Source organism: Gymnoscopelus braueri, assembly GCF_963280865.1.
Source record: "Gymnoscopelus braueri genome assembly, chromosome: 18".
Classification (NCBI taxonomy): domain Eukaryota; kingdom Metazoa; phylum Chordata; class Actinopteri; order Myctophiformes; family Myctophidae; genus Gymnoscopelus; species Gymnoscopelus braueri.
In genome coordinates this window covers 42,471,861-42,488,702 of record NC_137618.1, presented here as the reverse complement: position 1 = coordinate 42,488,702, position 16,842 = coordinate 42,471,861, and the positions used below count along the sequence as shown (strand labels likewise).

General features: G+C 42.2%; 1 protein-coding gene across 1 annotated transcript in view; it reads left to right on the top strand.

The window, feature by feature from the left end:
* map2 (microtubule-associated protein 2) overlaps positions 1 to 16,842 on the top strand; it is a gene marked incomplete at its 3' end in the record, with an annotated part of 78,877 nt that overhangs the window by 54,776 nt on the left and 7,259 nt on the right. The window contains exons 8-15 of the mRNA XM_080412247.1: positions 232 to 477; positions 765 to 905; positions 4,321 to 4,376; positions 6,586 to 6,727; positions 7,590 to 7,646; positions 9,029 to 9,192; positions 10,004 to 10,159; positions 15,617 to 15,709. Of these exons, the coding sequence (XP_080268373.1) occupies positions 232 to 477; positions 765 to 905; positions 4,321 to 4,376; positions 6,586 to 6,727; positions 7,590 to 7,646; positions 9,029 to 9,192; positions 10,004 to 10,159; positions 15,617 to 15,709 (1,055 nt within the window). The remainder of the gene's footprint in view (positions 1 to 231; positions 478 to 764; positions 906 to 4,320; positions 4,377 to 6,585; positions 6,728 to 7,589; positions 7,647 to 9,028; positions 9,193 to 10,003; positions 10,160 to 15,616; positions 15,710 to 16,842) is intronic.

Below are 16,842 nucleotides of genomic sequence, written 5' to 3'. Positions count from 1 at the left end.
AAGGAATGTTTTACAAACTAAAACTCTCCGCTAGTCAAAGACACCACCGGGTAGGTAAACATTAGGGGAAAAAAGGGATTTCTTGTGTGAACCACTCCTTTAATCCTTGGAACATTGTATCACTGTTTTGTACGCATTTAATCTAATTTAATTTAATTTAAATGTATTTAATTTAGATCCATCCGTAAGTCATACGCAGCATCTTTCACCTTCCCCCTTCCCTCTCCACAGATGACGATAAGAGCATGGCCACGGAGCAGATTGAGTCCCTGCCAGGACTCAAGGTGGATAGCCCGGCCAAAAAGCCCGCTGCTGTCTCCCAGGAGAAGCAGCAGAAGCTCCTACTGCAGGACAAGCCCCATAAGTCCATCAAGGCTAAAGGCGGCAGGGTCAAGGGTCGCATCTCCACGCCAGAACGCAGGCCCGTCCGCAAAGAACCCGTCTACATCCCCAGAGAGGAGACCAAGAAGAAAAAAGGTTAGAGGAGACCAAGAAGAAAAAAGGTTCACTCACAGCTACTGTCTCTCTTTTGTGACTTTGTATCAGTATTTCTATTAAAATTGTTTTTAACTTATAGACAATACCGTGTAAGTTTAGGAGACACAAAATGTATACTTTTAGATCTCGATCCAAAAAAATATTATACCATTCGAAACCAGTATTCCATTCATATATTGTTCCTGCTGGGATATGGGGGCAATACAAATCTGTGCCCAATCTATCCCCCCAATCTACCCCCCCCCCCCTCCCTCTCCCTCCTCTAGCTGTGATAAAGAAGACGGAGCTGACTAAAAAAGCAGAGGTTCTTCAGACTCGCTCCCCATCCAGGAGGAGCGCTCTGAAACTGTCCGGCCCCCACCCCCGTCCCACCCAGCACCACTCCTGCCCCCGGAGGAGAGCCACAGGTGACCCTACAGTACATGCCGGATTAAAAGGCTGTCCCGTCCCGAACACAAAGCAACCGTCTCGCCTCACAAGCTCACCACTGCCTGCCATCCGTGTTGTTGTTGTTGCCTCGGCTTCCATCTTTCTCAGTTTTTATTATTGACACTATTTTGGGTTACGTCTCTGTCACGCATTGCTGCACTCGTTCAGAATAATAATTAAAAAAATAAATTAATTGCCATACGTTTTTCTTTAGTTTTTTCCTTTGCTCATTTGGTTGTTGTTTTCCTTTACTTGAATGCATCTTTTCTGATTGCTGTCAATGTTTTTCTTCTCCACTCTTTTTCCATGTTCCATGTGCAGTTTCACATTAACGTTTGTAAGGGATGCACCCATATGGAAATTCTGGGCTGATAACAATACTGATGTTTAAAATAATAATTTGGCCGATAGCAAATACAGATATTTTTGTTTAGTTTTTATCGCTATTCATCCGCCGTTTTGTGCCAGGGAAAGTAATAAATGTTCATTATAGATAACCAACACACAAACATAGCAACAACAGCAGATAGACATTGGCTGCTGCCATACGTGAATTTCAACTTATTTGCCGACGCATTTACCTCAATGAGGTAAATACTTACTGCCACATGTAGGCCCTGTTAATTTTAAGCAGTTTTAGACATAATGAGGTTTCCAATCCGACAGACGAAATGTTTTGAAATACCCATAATGAAAAATGGCTGATGCTCTCCTGTCTCTACGGAGTTACATAGCGACTCATTTATTTATTAATATTTTCTAATGTCAGTGGTTGCCAGGCAACTAGTAGTGTGCAGTTTAGCTCTGCAGGACCTCATTGTGTTTATACTCCCCACTGTCATGGAGACACTTACACTCCATTTCTCCCCTTCTCACCTCCCTACATTGTGTCACTTAAACCAGTGTTTACCAAAAAAAAAATTGGTCATGTAGCCTAACCATTTTTATGGGTCATGAGTAAATGTCCCTTTTTATGTTTGCAAAGACAAAGATACTGTAGATAGATAGATAGATAGATAGATGATTTAGATAGGTAGATAGACGGATAGATGATCGATAGATGGATAGATTTTTTCAGAACCTAAAAAAAAAAAGAATTTCAAAAAAAAAATCCATAAAGATTGGCTATATGTTTCCACTATAGAGCGTCGCAGTTCCCGCCCACTTCCTGTTTTTTTTGGTGCCGGAAGAAAAAACTCAATGCATTTTTCCATTGACATTTCCAAAAATATTTATATCTATTAATTTAAGCCTCGAATCAAGCCATCACGAGATGACATGAATCATGACCATAAAACGTTTTTTTCTGTGATTTTTTTTATTTTATATTTATTTATATGATATACTATATTTAATAAATACCCTTTGTTTTGCCGTTTTCAAAAAAAAAAAATCACAGAATCAAACGTTTATGGTCATGATTCATGTCATGTCATGATGGCTTGATTCGAGGCTTAAATTAATAGATATAAATATTTTTGGAAATGTCAATGGAAAAATGCATTGAGTTTTTTCTTCCGGCACCAAAAAAAACAGTAAGTGGGCGGGAACTGCGACGCTCTATTGAAATGGCGCTTAAATGGGTATTGCACTTTAACATGTTTGGGGTCATTTTAACGTCTACTCTGTCTTTTGTGAGCACCCCAGACAGTTATTAAGTTTCTTGATTCAGTATTTAGATATTTGATAGATTAATTGAAAACAACCGTTCATGGTTATGGTGACTGATATTGTCCTTCTAATGCGTGAGGGGGCCGTGTTTTTTTCACTTCCTTTTTTCACTTCCTTTTTTCATTCATTTTATTAATTTGATTAAATTCTTTTCATTTTCCAAATTTCTTTTCTTTTTTATAAATAAAAAAAGTAATTGAAAAAACACAACAAAACATTAGAAGGACAATAACAGTCAACATTACCCAGGACGGGTGCTTTCAATGACGTTACAATGGGTTTGTATAGGAAGAGGGGGCGTGTCTGATAAAATGAATATCAAATATCTGAATACTGAATCGAGCAACTTAATAACTGTCTGGGGTGCTCACAAAAGCCAGAGTAGACGTTAAAATGACCCCAAACATGTTTGAAATATCCCTTTTAATTGGTTCATTCATAATCTACTGTATTATTATTATTTTTTGGGTCCCAGGGGTTAGACACCAAATGTTTCTTTTTTTGGGGTCTTTAGCTGAAGAGTTTGAGATGCCCTCCCTAGATTGCTGCATTGCCCCAATTAGCTTGTCTCCAGGGCTTGGCCTGCCTTATAATACCATACCATCTCTTCCATTCTGTGTGAGAAGCAGCCAAATGGTTGCAGAGGAGAGTTTTCTCTAGCAGCCTGTTGCCACAGAATATCATCCCTGTCAGGCAGAAACGTCTTTCCTCCTTATTCTAACTTTTTGTGTTTAATCCTAAATTAATGCCCTACTTGAGCATACTACAGCGTCACACAAAAGCATCAAAAGTAGCAGATCTGCAAGCTCGAAAAAACGTGGCGCGAAGCAACGTGTTTCGGGGCTTGTAGATCAGTTTTGGACGTATCGGGTTTCCACCCGACAACGACAATATCATCCCTGTCGGGCAGAAACCTTTTATCTCCATATTTCAACTTTACTTGGGTTATTTTGGACATAAATTAATGCACCATTTGGTCATAGAACAATGTCACTCAAAAACAAGCGTGAATAGCCGATCTACAAGCTCACAACGTCTCGCATGTATAGATGGACTATTTTAGCCATTTGCTTTTATTAATTTTGTGGATGCTTTTAAATTGTTTGGCCATTTGTGGAATTTTCTTTGTGACTTATGTGGCATTTGTAGATTTGTTGTGGTATTTGTGGAATGTTTTGTGGCATTTTATATTTCCTGAAAACTAACCATTTTAGGTTTCCACCCAACAGCAACGATATGCAATTTGTCATAATTATGGCTTACCATATGCCTGGGAGAGTGTGTACCTGTGTGTATGTGTTATGTACAAGTATTGTGGTTTTCCCTGTGCTAACATTGCAATTTGATAGGGGAGATACTCATATCATTGCTGTCAGGCAGAAACCTTGTTTCAATTCTTTGTAAGTTAATGCCCTACTTTGTCATACAAGTACGTTTCTGGAAAAAAAATATCTATAAGCTCACAAAGTGTCGCGATGTGACGTGTTGTGATCTTGTAGATTTGCAATTTTAGCTAAATAAGGTTATTGTTTCCACAGGTTATTGTTTCCATTTCCTGAAAAGTTACATTAGGACATACAAGGTTTCCGCCCGAAAGCGATGATGACGTGTAACACCTAAACTTGCTGTGTTTTATTTCTGATTACCATCATCATCATCATCATCTCTCTTATGTCTCCTCATCTCTCTCTCTCTCTTTCTCTCTAATCTCTCTCTCTGCAGTACCAGAAGGTCGCCAGCCCCTCAGTGTAGCCAGACAGTCGAGGGACAGAGCCTCGGTGAGTGTCCACTACTACCATTTCACAATAAAAGCTCATATCTGGGACAAGATTTCCTCTGTGCTTTTTACCAGCTTTTGAAAGCAAGCTGGTTTATATTCAGTTGCTGCGCTAGAAGTGTCTTTTTCATCACTTTCTCCTCATTGGCTGTCCTTTAAGCCCAATGGGGAGTCCTTAATGCCTTCCCATACTCTGAACGGGCGTAAGAGCTCCGGTCATAGAGTTCGATGCGTCATCACTGACTGGATCAGTCAGCGCAACACATTCACCCAAACGTCCTCTCAGGCTATGGGGTCACATCACAACTGCCGGTGCTACATAAAGAGGGAAATGTGCATCAGTTGGTTCAATAATCTAAACATGTTTCATTTGATTGAAACAGTTCTCTCTGTAAACAACAGTTTACAGAGAGAACCCCTCACCCATCTGACCGTTTGATACAATAGCCTAGTAAGAGTGCATGAATAAATCCACTAGTGAGCTTTAGATGTAAAACGAACCTTAAAGGAGGAGTTCACCCAAAAAATTACTTATTTTCTATCAATTACACACCCCATGAAGCCTAGACAATAATTTGATGACCGTGTGTATTTCCGGTAGGAGACACAAATAATCTATTTTGTGTCTCCTACCGGATACATTAGCCGGTAGGAGACGGGAATCAAATTATTAGCTTAGGAATGCGACAAAAACAAAAAATAATCCATGGATTCAAGGCTTCATAGGGTGTGCAATTGATAGAAAATAAGTCATTTTTTGGGTGAACTCCTCCTTTAATTGAACTCTTGAGTTTAGTAATTTTGGTAATGTTTAGTAAGACGCAAGAGTCATGATGACAGCACTTTTCAAGGGTTTTAGCTTGGCACAAGCTGGTATAATATGACTGTAATTTCTTGTTTCCTTTCTTTATTTTTACAAGGTAGAATTAAGAACCCTCTTCAGAGGCTTATTTACTCAGAGGGTGTTGATTCACCCTTTGACATTTCTCCAGTGGCGAGTGTCGTGACTCCATTTCACTCCTCCGCGGCGCTAATGACAGTTGTTCTTCCTAAAATAACACATCTTAAATGTCAAGGCCGCAGAGTTGCTCTCTAACTGCCTACACTGTACAGCCTACAGTCATTAGGTGAAGTACTGTACGAGTGAGAGTTTATGTGCATTGTCCCCAGGACTTTTTGTGTGTCCTTTTATCCTTAATATCTGACTGTACCACTTGCTGTTTACATTTCTGACTAATAAAGTATTCGCAAGGAGAGAATAAAGGTGCTAGTAACAGGGGTGACTTAGTCAACCATATGGGATTTAAGTGGTTAAACATCTGTTTCCATATATGGTTTAATCTGAGTAGCTCTATGTGTGTCCTGATTGAGTTTACAGCAGTGGTTCTCAAAGTGGGGTCTGCAGACCACCAGGGGACCTTCCAGGGTATTCCACGGGGTCCCCATCGCAAAATGTGTTAATATAGTACCACAATCAGGCTAGCCAAACTACAAGCTCACAACGCATCGCGATGTGACGTGTTGTGAGCTTGTAGATCTGCCGATTTTCAAAACAATCATGACAAGATGGATTTAAAAAATATTTTTAGAACATTTTAAAGTGAAGATGTACAGTACTTAAGTAAATGTATTTTGCTACTGTCCACCACTGCCCGAATGCAGGTCTTTTGAGATATTAGTATTCCTTCAAAATTGGGCCACCCCTCTCAAGGATGACCCAGTTTTTAAACCATTGTAATCGTATTGCTTGAGCAGCAGCATCATTTGGGGTCCCAGCGGATGGTGATTTCCACCCCCCAGAGTTTGCATTTAACCTCAATTTCAGTTATATTATGCATATGGTTGCTCTTGGGCAGAAACCTCCTATCTCCATATTCTAACTTTTTGTGGTTTTTCGTAAATTAATGCCCTACTTGATCATACTACAGAGTCACACAAAAGTATCAAAAGTTGCAGATCTGCAAGCTTGAAACACGGCGCGAAGAGACGCAAATCTGCTACTTTTGAATTTGAATCCTGAAAAGTAATAGTTCTGGACATTGTTTTCCACCCGACAGAGACGATATTTTCTCCGAACAATTCTTTACACATCGGCGATGAGTGCTTCACAATGCCAGAGTATAAATCAGGCGTATACGCTGAACGGATGAACCTCTCAAGTTTTTAAAGGTGACATCATGTGTGCATGTTTGCGTGTGTGTGTGTGACAGGACGGCGGTTCACGGAGTCCGGAGAAGCGGTCCTCTCTGCCACGGCCCGCCTCCATCCTGAGTCGCCGCAGCCCCCACGAACACGAGGAGAGCTCCACCTCCATCACCAGCTCCGGCTCCACGGCCCCACGCAGACCCACATGTACGATGATGTCACCTACCAATCTACTCAGTGCTTCTCCATCGTTTTAATTTCAAGGACCCCCCAGTTTGGTATTAGATAAGACCACAGACCACTTTTTATCAAAAGTTCTGAATGACGTCAAATTGTAGTTATCATCACTTCCCTTTCCAAAAAAAAGAAAATACATTTCGGACGTCAGAAGGTGCTTTGCTTAGCTCTCTGTCTCTCTCTCCCTCCCTCTCTCTCTCTAGCAGTCTGTTTTCATGTGTTTTCCCTGTTTCATGCTTTGATATTGTACTTAACCGGGAATCAGGTGAATGTGCGTGTGTGTGCGTGTGTGTGTGTGTGCGTGCGTGCCTGAAGTTAGTCCTCCCAAACTTCTCTGAAGTGTTTCCTCCTTTCACCCACCTCCTCCCTCCCGTTTTTTAAAGACTTGAATGTTTCCCTGTTCTCCTCTGCAAAACGTTACTCTCTGTCTCTACTTTCCCTGTTCTCCTCTGCATAGTGTTAATCTCTGTGTCTTCTTTCTCTGTTAATCTCTGTGTCCTCTTTCCGTGTGCTCCTCTGCATACCGTTACTGTCCCTTCTTTCCCTGTTCTCCTCTGCATAGCTTTACTGCCTCTTCTTTCCCTGTTCTCTCTGCATAGCTTTACTCTCTGCCTCTTCTTTCCCTGTTCTGCCCGCATAGCGTTGCTGTCTCTTCTTTCCCTGTTCTCCTCTGCATAGCGTTACTGCCTCTTCTTTCCCTGTTCTGCCTGCATAGTGTTACTGTCTCTTCTTTCCCTGTTCTCCTCTGCATAGCGCTACTGTCTCTTCTTTCCCTGTTCTCCTCTGCATAGCTTTACTCTCTGCCTCTTCTTTCCCTGTTCTCCCTGCTTAGCGTTCCGCACTGAGATGAGGGCGGAGCATAGGACAGGACGGGCCGCTAGTATGACAGGTAGAGGGCGCTCCGCACACGTCTGCTTTTGTTCATCACTTTCAGTTATGTACCTGCGCCAGGTCGTGCATGGTGCGTCCTTACCAGTGTTGGGAAAGTTGCTTTAGAATAGTGTATGAAGTAGCCCTTTCACTGTAATTCCGTCTCATTCAGTCACCATGCCCCATGTAGACTTCACCAACTCCTCAGTTCAACTTAAAACTCGTCATGTCTCATGGATTGAAGGATTCTCCGTTGCCTCAACTGATTTCAGTGGAGTCAAAAGTACAATATTTTCTTTGAAATGTAGTGGTAAAAATACAAATACTTAACACATTGACCGCCAGAGGTTAATCTCATAATGTACTCACCAGTGCCAACGTTTTATTGTTGTTTTTTGTTTTTTTCACGTTGCCATAGACCTCGTTAAAATCCTTAAGATTGAGCTCTGCACTGTTTGTAAACATCGCGGAGATCTCCCTGCGTGTACCAGTCCAAACCACGTGTCAAACGGGGCATCCATGTTGTAGTTAGAACGGTTTAGGTTAAACAGTGATCAGCGAGGAGAAAAACTACAATCGAAGAAAATGGCGTTGCAGTGTGCGCTTTAGAATGGAGTCCTATGGGATCGGCAAAACGTGATCCCGAATAATTCCATTTCCGGTGGTGTTACAATGAAATGTGCCGTACTAGAAAATTGAAAAAAGTTATTTTTTTCGAAAAAAAATGAAAAAGCACCACAGCCCGTAGGCTACGGGATCGGCGCTTTACAGTTGGATTTATCGGCCCGTAGGCTACGGGCCTGGCGGTGAGAGTGTTAAGTAAAGTACAGATTCTCAAAATATGTACTTAAAGGGGCACTTATGTCTATTAAGTGTCTATCTACTTAACCTATTGCCTATTTCCACTATCCTGTAAAATGTTTGAAAATATATTATATATATATATATTAACAATATATAACAACACATATATGAACATGGAAATGATTATGACGATGACGATTGCGTAAAAAAATAATTGTGATGATCTCAAATAATTGCGATTAGGCGATTATGTAATAATTGTGACAGGCCTCAGCACTAGTGAGGACCAATTATTTTGTCTCGGGTGGAAACCTCACATGTCCAAACTTACTTCAGGATTCAAATTAAAAAACGACAAAAGTAGCAGATCTACAAGCTCAAAAGTTTCAAGCTTGTGGATCTACTACTTTTGATGCTTTTGTGTGATGCTGTAGTATGATTAAGTAAGGCGTTCATTTACGAAAAAACACAAAAAGTTTGAATATGGAGATAAGAGGTTTCCGCCCGACAGCAACGATATGAAGATATGTTGAAATTGGGTGATGTGGTGCTCAAGTAGTCAAGTAAATGTATGTGTCCCCACCCGCCTCAAACCAGGTGCAGAGACAGGGCGCTCCCGCTCGGCCCGCAGCGGCCATTCCACGCCCCGCACCCCCCTGGGCGGTGGCTCCACGGGCGTCACCCCGGGCACCCCGCCCAGCTACTCCTCGCTGTCGTCGCGGACGCCCGGCACCCCACGCTCCCTCAGCCTGCTCTCCCAGGTAAAGGAATGAATGGAACTATTATCAACCTGGTTTCACTATTAACCACGACTTTGTCGCTGTTGGTCAATGGGCATGAAACCTCTTATCTCCAAATTCTCATAAATTAACGACCTTCATCATACTACAGCGTCACACAAATGTAGCAGATCCACAAGCTCAACGTTTTGAGCTGTGGATCTGCTACTTTTGTTATGTTTTAGTTTGAATCCTGAAAAGTAACAGTTTTTGACATAAGGTTTCCACCCGACAGAGACAATTTAAAACTTACATAATTAATTAATCATAAGTGGCTCAGTATAATCGTGAAAATGAATAAAATAATTCTCTGCTCGGGTCTAAAAGAAATGTGGAAGTGAAACATTATATTTTGTAATACAACTGAAGAGCCTTGTAGACAGAGGTCCTACTGTACATGGATATTTGAACATGTGGCTTTCCTTTACTTCCAATGTTTTTTTGCTTATTTTGTATTAATCTTTTTATGTATTATTTGGCTACTGCATTATTTGGATACTGTGTTATTTGTGTTTTGAAAAGCAGCAACTGTTAAAAAAAACAAAGACATTTTGTGGTGAAAATATCATCTCTGTTGGGTCCAAAACTGTGACTTTTCAGGATTCAAATTCAAAACTAGCTTTTGATGCTTTTGTGTGACACTGTAGTATGATCAAGTAGGGCGTAATCTTTTAACGAAAAAACACAAAAAGTTCAAATATGGAGATAAGAGGTTTCTGCCCGACAGCAACAAAATAATCATGTGATTTTATACATCCATAATCGTCCCCTCCCTCAATCCCTTCCTTCCCAGGAGAGGAAGGTGGCGCTGGTGCGCACCCCACCCAAGTCTCCCGCCACCACGCCCAAGCAGCTACGCATCATCAACCAGCCACTCCCCGACTACAAGAACATCAAGTCCAAGATCGGCTCCACGGACAACATCAAGTACCAGCCCAAAGGGGGCCAGGTGAGAAACCCCCCACCGAAGCCTGGTTCAGTGGTTCTCAAACTTTTATCATGTCAAGGAACCCTAAATCAGTGGTTCTCAAACTTTTTCGTGTCAAGGATCCCCAAATTCAGGGATATGCTGTGGATTTTTTAGCTAGTGGAGCGCTATGTTGCGCGCACATGAGCGATCGCCGATTGAAATAACCTCTTGAATATGTAGGCCTATTTATTAACGCACAATATAATGTATATCAAATTGTATTCTATTTGCTTGCATAATTGGGAAACTTTAGTGTTGTCATAATTATGCATTTACCTTGCAGTCACCTCTGTAATTTAATGAGTTAATGAATCCATCAGCCACTGTTATCCAACTCTTTTGACTGCTTCAGACAGAACATCTAACACCTACAGTAGGCTACTTAGCAGGTCACACAATGGAGCATTGATATGCATCCAACCAGGTCGGTCATTCCTGTTAATTCAAGCTGTGACACTTCGATCGGCAGGTTTTGTTAGCGAGGTGCGAAAACTGCAAATGGTGCATGTGCGGGCATGCGTGCAGCTTCAAAGCTAGTGGAGCTGCGCTCCAGTAGGCTCCACCGGCAGCCCACCCCTGCCCAAATTAATATGGATGTGACAGCAAAACCCCAGATCAGCTGGTATACAGGCTTAAACTTTTTGAACTGATTTTTATGCTATATGAAATATTTTTGCTGGGGACCCACTGTAACCCCCTCAGGAACCGCTAGGGGTCTCGGACCCCACTTTGAGAACCACTGGCCTGGTTCACACCATAGATTTTTTTAAACCCATGCAAACCTGGGTGGTTTCTTGTGCTCTGCATATCTCTGAAGCATTAGCAGTTCAGTTTTACATCCAAACTCTGTTTTTCTTAGCAGCACTCACTGAAAACTGGTTTGATGCAGGGCGCACGACTCAGACACTAAACACCAGAGGTGTGGTGCACTCGAGACTCGATTTGGACTCAAGTCACAAATTTAATTTGATGAATTCAGACTCGACTTTATCAAATAAACAAAAGACCTGCAACTCGACTTGGACTTTAAAGGAGTAGTTCATCCAAAACATTACGTATTTTCTATCGATTACACACCCCATGAAGCCTTGGATTTATGGATTATTTTTAGTTTTTGGCGCATTCCTAAGCCAATAATTTGATGGCCGGCGGAAAGGTGCTAATGTCGAGACTGCCGGTCATCAAATTATTGGCTTAGGAATGCGAAAAAAACTAAAAATAATCCATAAATCCAAGGCTTCATGGGGTGTGTAATTGAAATAAAATAAGTACTTTTTTGGGTGAACTACTCCTTTAACGTCAATACCTCGTGACTTGACTCGCCTTGCAAAACAATGACTTCATCCCAGCTCTGCCTCTGCTAAACACTAATCAGAGCCTCCCTAAATGCAGCATCAGTAATAAGGAAGTATGCAGGCACATTCAGTGATGCAAAACAACCACCGTCACCACCGCGGGTCCCAACCAGGAAGTGACTAGCTTGTTGGGAACAACACTGGCGTCCTGTGTTGTTTGAATATTCCTTGTGGAGAGTCATTGGATAAGGATCAAATGTATGCATAATTCATATGGATATGGAATACTAAATGAGGGCAAAGATAGATACGTGTGTGTGTGTGTGTGCGTTTGTGTGTGTAGAGTTTTTTGTATGTTATTCTTAGTTGTGTGGCGATGTCACATACCGAAAAATAGCCGATCTAGAAGGTTAAAAGGCGTTGGCTATTTTACGGCTATTGTTTGACTGTTTTCAGCTACTTCCAATGCTGTCCTAAAATGTTGATGTCCTCACAAGTATAGAAATCAATACAGTGTGTGCGTGTGCGTGTGTGTGTGTGCGTCATTCAGTGCTTGTCTGTTGCTTTGAAGATGCTCCGTTCTCACCAGCACAGACTCTTCTCAGTGACTCAGTGAATAATACATGTAAAAGACACGGCATGGTTATATTTCTCCCGCTCGCCACATTCTCCCTGAAGGCAGTATCTCATACTTTACCTCACACCCTCTCGTCTGACTTCGTGTCGAGGCCAGCGCTTTGTCAGCATGAGGGCAAATCTGCATTTCAAATGGCCAGTTCTTTGGCTGTGGGAATCTCTCTGAGCCTGTCTCTTTGACTCCAGTGTGGCTCAGATAATCCAGTTCGGTCAGGACAACTCATGAATGGATAAAGGACAACTCATGAAGGATAAGATATTTTTATTGAATATAAAATGAGCAATATATTTATTATGGCTTGGCAATGAATTGGATCTGCTTTTAGGTACTCTGATAAAGCGCATCTCCCAACCATAGGGACTGCAAATCCCCCGTACATAAACAGCAGATGCAAAACGACAGGTGGTAGCTGGGGTGGTGGAGGGTGAGCAGCATTCTTTTTTTAGCAAGACAGCAGTGGTGAGAGCAGCAGCATGAGCAGCAGCAAAAGCAAGCAGGGATGAGTATAGTGCAAACTTCCAGTTTGAGCGGTTTGAGAATGAAATGAGTGTGTGATTGGATGAGTGGATGTAAACGTGGAGCTGAGGCGGCCCAATGGTCGGCCGCCAACAACTGCACTGATTCCCTGACAGAACTTGCTTTGCACATGCTCTGAACTTTTTCTTTAGTGTGTCCATTTTTCAATACTTTATACTTCTACTCCACAATACAACATCTCAGAGGCAAATATTATACTTTTTATTCCACTCCTATTATTTGAAAACTTTTACTTTGTAGATTTTGATTATTATTACAAAACATACATTGACCAATTAAGCCCTATTTCATACTTCATCTATTTGAAAATAGGCAATATACAAGCTCACATGCAAGTCTCCATCGGGTGACTAATCGACAGGAAAAAAAATCATTTTGGGGGTGAACTATCCCTTTAAGTTAAAAGAAAATCAGAGAACTTCTTCCACCACTGCAGATATCTCATTCAGGACCAGGCCTCCCCAGAGGAACACGCGCCCCGCGGCAGGCAGGGGAAGCAGCCATGCTGGAGACAGTGTCATCGTGTCTGTATGAATCAACTCTTACAAGCCTCCACTGATGGCCTGATTAGGGGGCCTTTAGTGTTTAACTGACATCTTTATGAGTTGCCCGGGTGCGAACTGTGCAGCGAGCCACTAAATAGAAAGGGATCTTCACCCCCCAAAACACCAGCTTGACACCTGCCCACGCGGCGGGGCCTGTGCGTGTGCGTGTGCGTGTGCGTGTGCGTGTGCGTGTGCGTGTGCGTGTGTGTGTGTGTGTCTGTGGAGGGGGGGGTATAGGGGGAGGTGGGTGTGTTACAGTAGGTGTTGGGATACACCCCCCCACCAACACCCCTGCCACCAACATAGAAAAATACATACACAAATCAACCCCTTCAAAAACCCTGCCTCAAAAACAGGGCTTAAGAGTTCCATACATGGGTAAATATTTGATCTCACTCAGCACATTATTATAAGACAACCATTTAATGTATGTCAATTTAAGAGCAGGGACATGAGTCACAACCTACAGGGGAGGCAGAGGCCACAGGTGGTTTGCTGGGGGGGAGGGGGGGGGGGCAGTGGGATCAAAGAAGCACATACCAACCTTCAGTGACAGCCAGGGAGGAACAACATTGGAGCGAGGTGGAATGGGCCACCTAATTGGTCAGCTGCTAGACATGTCACAGTTGCATGACAGTTTGTACGCTGAGAGGTGGCGATATCCCTCCCCAGGGACCCCCAAATGTAAAGTTGAGATCACAATGTGCGTGTGTTATTATAGTTAACTAATACTAAGAAAATAATTCAAACTAGAATTTAAAATAAAATCATTTTAGTTGACTGAAATCAAAATCAAAACAAACTGTAGTGTGTGTTTACAAAACTAACTAAAACTAACTAATCTATCTTTAAAAACGTCAAAAATAGCGTATCCCTCCTGTGTGTGTGTGTGTGTGTGTGTGTGTGTGTGTGTGTGTGTGTGTGTGTGTGTGTGTGTGTGTGTGTGTGTGTGTGTGTGTGTGTGTGTGTGTGTGTGTGTGTGTGTGTGTGTGTGTGTGTGTGTGTGTGTGTCACCTCTGTAGCGAGACCAACTGGTATAGTGACAGCTGTTCCTCCAAACAGGGGTGTCATGGTGGTCGGCCTGACCCTTGCCTGTTGGTACCTGGTCCCCACCGTCTCTTTTTAAGGGTGACATGCTCATTACATAAACACACAATGTGACGGACCTCTCCCTAATGCATGGATTCAAGTTCTCAGTCACCATTCAGGCCAGCGCTCTTGGTTTTCTCTACTTAGCTGCGTGCTGAACACTTGACCTACGGTATGCACAGAAAAATAATGGTTCTTAAATGGTTCTTTAAAAGGCTATACAAAGAACCATCAAAAAAGTAAGAAGAAAAAAGTTCAGAAATTAAATTGAAAGAAAAAAACTAATCTGAGAATTTCAGAAATGTTCAAAAAATGTAAGAAATTCTATAAATAAAAACAACTTTTAAGGAGTCATGAAAATAGCTGATCTACCTCACAACGCGCCACCATGCGACGCGTTGTGGATCTGCTATTTTCACTAGTTTGGGTCCCAGCCGGGAGACATCAAATTTCTCAAAAAGTTTGAGAACCACTGTTAAGTTGCATAGAATTAACATACTACTAAAGGCAGTATCTAATTGTGCATTCAGCGCATCGGACCACATTCTTGTTACATTCTGCATTTGATACAGAACTACAAAAGGTTCCCAAGCCAGCCCAAGATTAAAAAAGAAAAGCTTAACACAATGCAACTCCAACCGAGATAAATTTAATTTGGGTGACTATTGTTCATAGAAGGAATACATTATAGGAGTCAGGAAAACAGATGGCAGTGCTAAAGATTTGTATGACAGATGACTTGAACATTAATTGTGTTTTCTGTTCTGGGAACATGTTTAAAAAAACAAGTCAACACCTCTTGTTTCGTGTGTTGAGTTCATGTGGGATAATGTATGTGTTTGTTGTGCATTGAAACACATTCACCTGGGACAAGCACGTTTATGTGGTCTGCGTCATATTCAGGTGCGGAGCTATATTTATCCTTGCGTCACAGAGTGTACGCATATAGAGTTGCAAGGATAGCTGAAATGCTAAGAATGTTGTTTATTTTAGATCACTGCTTCTCAACATTGGTTACAGGAAAACAAGCCCAAAGTCGCTTATAATAAGCAGACCTGGCAACACTGGCAGACCAGCACTGCAGATTACTGCTGCCTCCTGGTGTGGAGAGTTATTATCTGATTTCCTTAACACATGCGCACAACAGTGTGCCTGCCGTTGGTCGACAGTTTGTGCTGAACTAAATGGCAACTTTTGCCAACAGACTGCCAGTCTGTTTTAGTCTGTTGTTGTTTGAAGTAGTCTGAAGTAATATGACTACTACACACACACACACACACAGTCACACACACAGAAACACTCAACTCCTGTCCCACTGCGTTCCTTCCCTCAGGTGCTCATCCCCAGTGTTAGGCTGGACTTTAGCCATGTTCAGGCTAGGTGTGGCTCCCTGGACAGGAGGGCCTACGCGGCAGGAGGTGGAAACGTGAGTCTCGTGTCCAAACAGATTTTTTTCCCCCTCTTCCTCCCCCGGGGTGTCGTCTTTTGCTGTATTTCACTGTCATGGCGGCAGGGTTCCATTTTGTTTAAAACTATGGGGGGGACATTTTCTTAACCAATTAAAGGAATAGTTCACCCAAAAAAATAATTATTTTCTATCAATTACACACCCCATGAAGCCTTGAATTCATGGAGATTTTTAGTTTTTCTTGCATTCCTAAGCCAATAATTTGATGGCTGTGTGCATTTCCGGTAGGAGACACAAAGGAGACTCTTTGTGTCTCCCACCGGATACATTAGCCGGTAGGAGACGGTAATCAAATTATTGGCTTAGGAATGCGATAAAAACGAAAAAATCACCATGAATTTTTTTTTTTTGGGTGAACTACTCCTTTAAGCTCTATATAATTCATCATACGACAAGTAGCAAAAGTATCAGATTCTAGATCTGTTAATTTCATTACTTTTGATTAAAGAAATTATATATTATAATATCAAACATATTAATAATATCCCCCCACCCCCATCCCCCCCAGCAAATGGAACCCTGCATGTGGGTGTAGTGTGTGAATGTTTTCTCGTGTTGTTGTCCACTCACTTCCATCATCATCATCACTCTGTGGTTGTAAACAGTCTGTCTCTTCCTGTCTCCTTGTGGAACCAACCAGCGCTGGTGCTGATCTGCACAGGCTGCTTTGCCTCCACACCTTTTACCTTTCTGTTCTTCAGCTGTTGGTGTCTGTTATGTGTCCTGGGAGTGGGCAAGCATCTTCTTGCTCCAAAACTTGACAAATCGAGGATTCAGCCGGGGGAAAAAACGCTTCGGTGGACACGGCCCTTTAGTGTTTTTCCAATTATTTGGGAGCCCATTTGCAATATCCTCACAGCCCAACAGTGGGCCCCTGACCCACAGGTTGGGAATTGCTGCTCTTGCCTATTTCACCTCCGCACTGACACAAACCACAGCTTAAGTTCATATCTTGTTTTTTATTATCTCCACCAGGCCAAAAGCAGGGGGGGAGATTGTTTTTGCCCCTATTTGTCCAGTGCTAATCTCGCAAACCACTGAAGCTGCCAATAGGCCAAAGAAATACATTTGTTTCCCCCCACATATCTTTT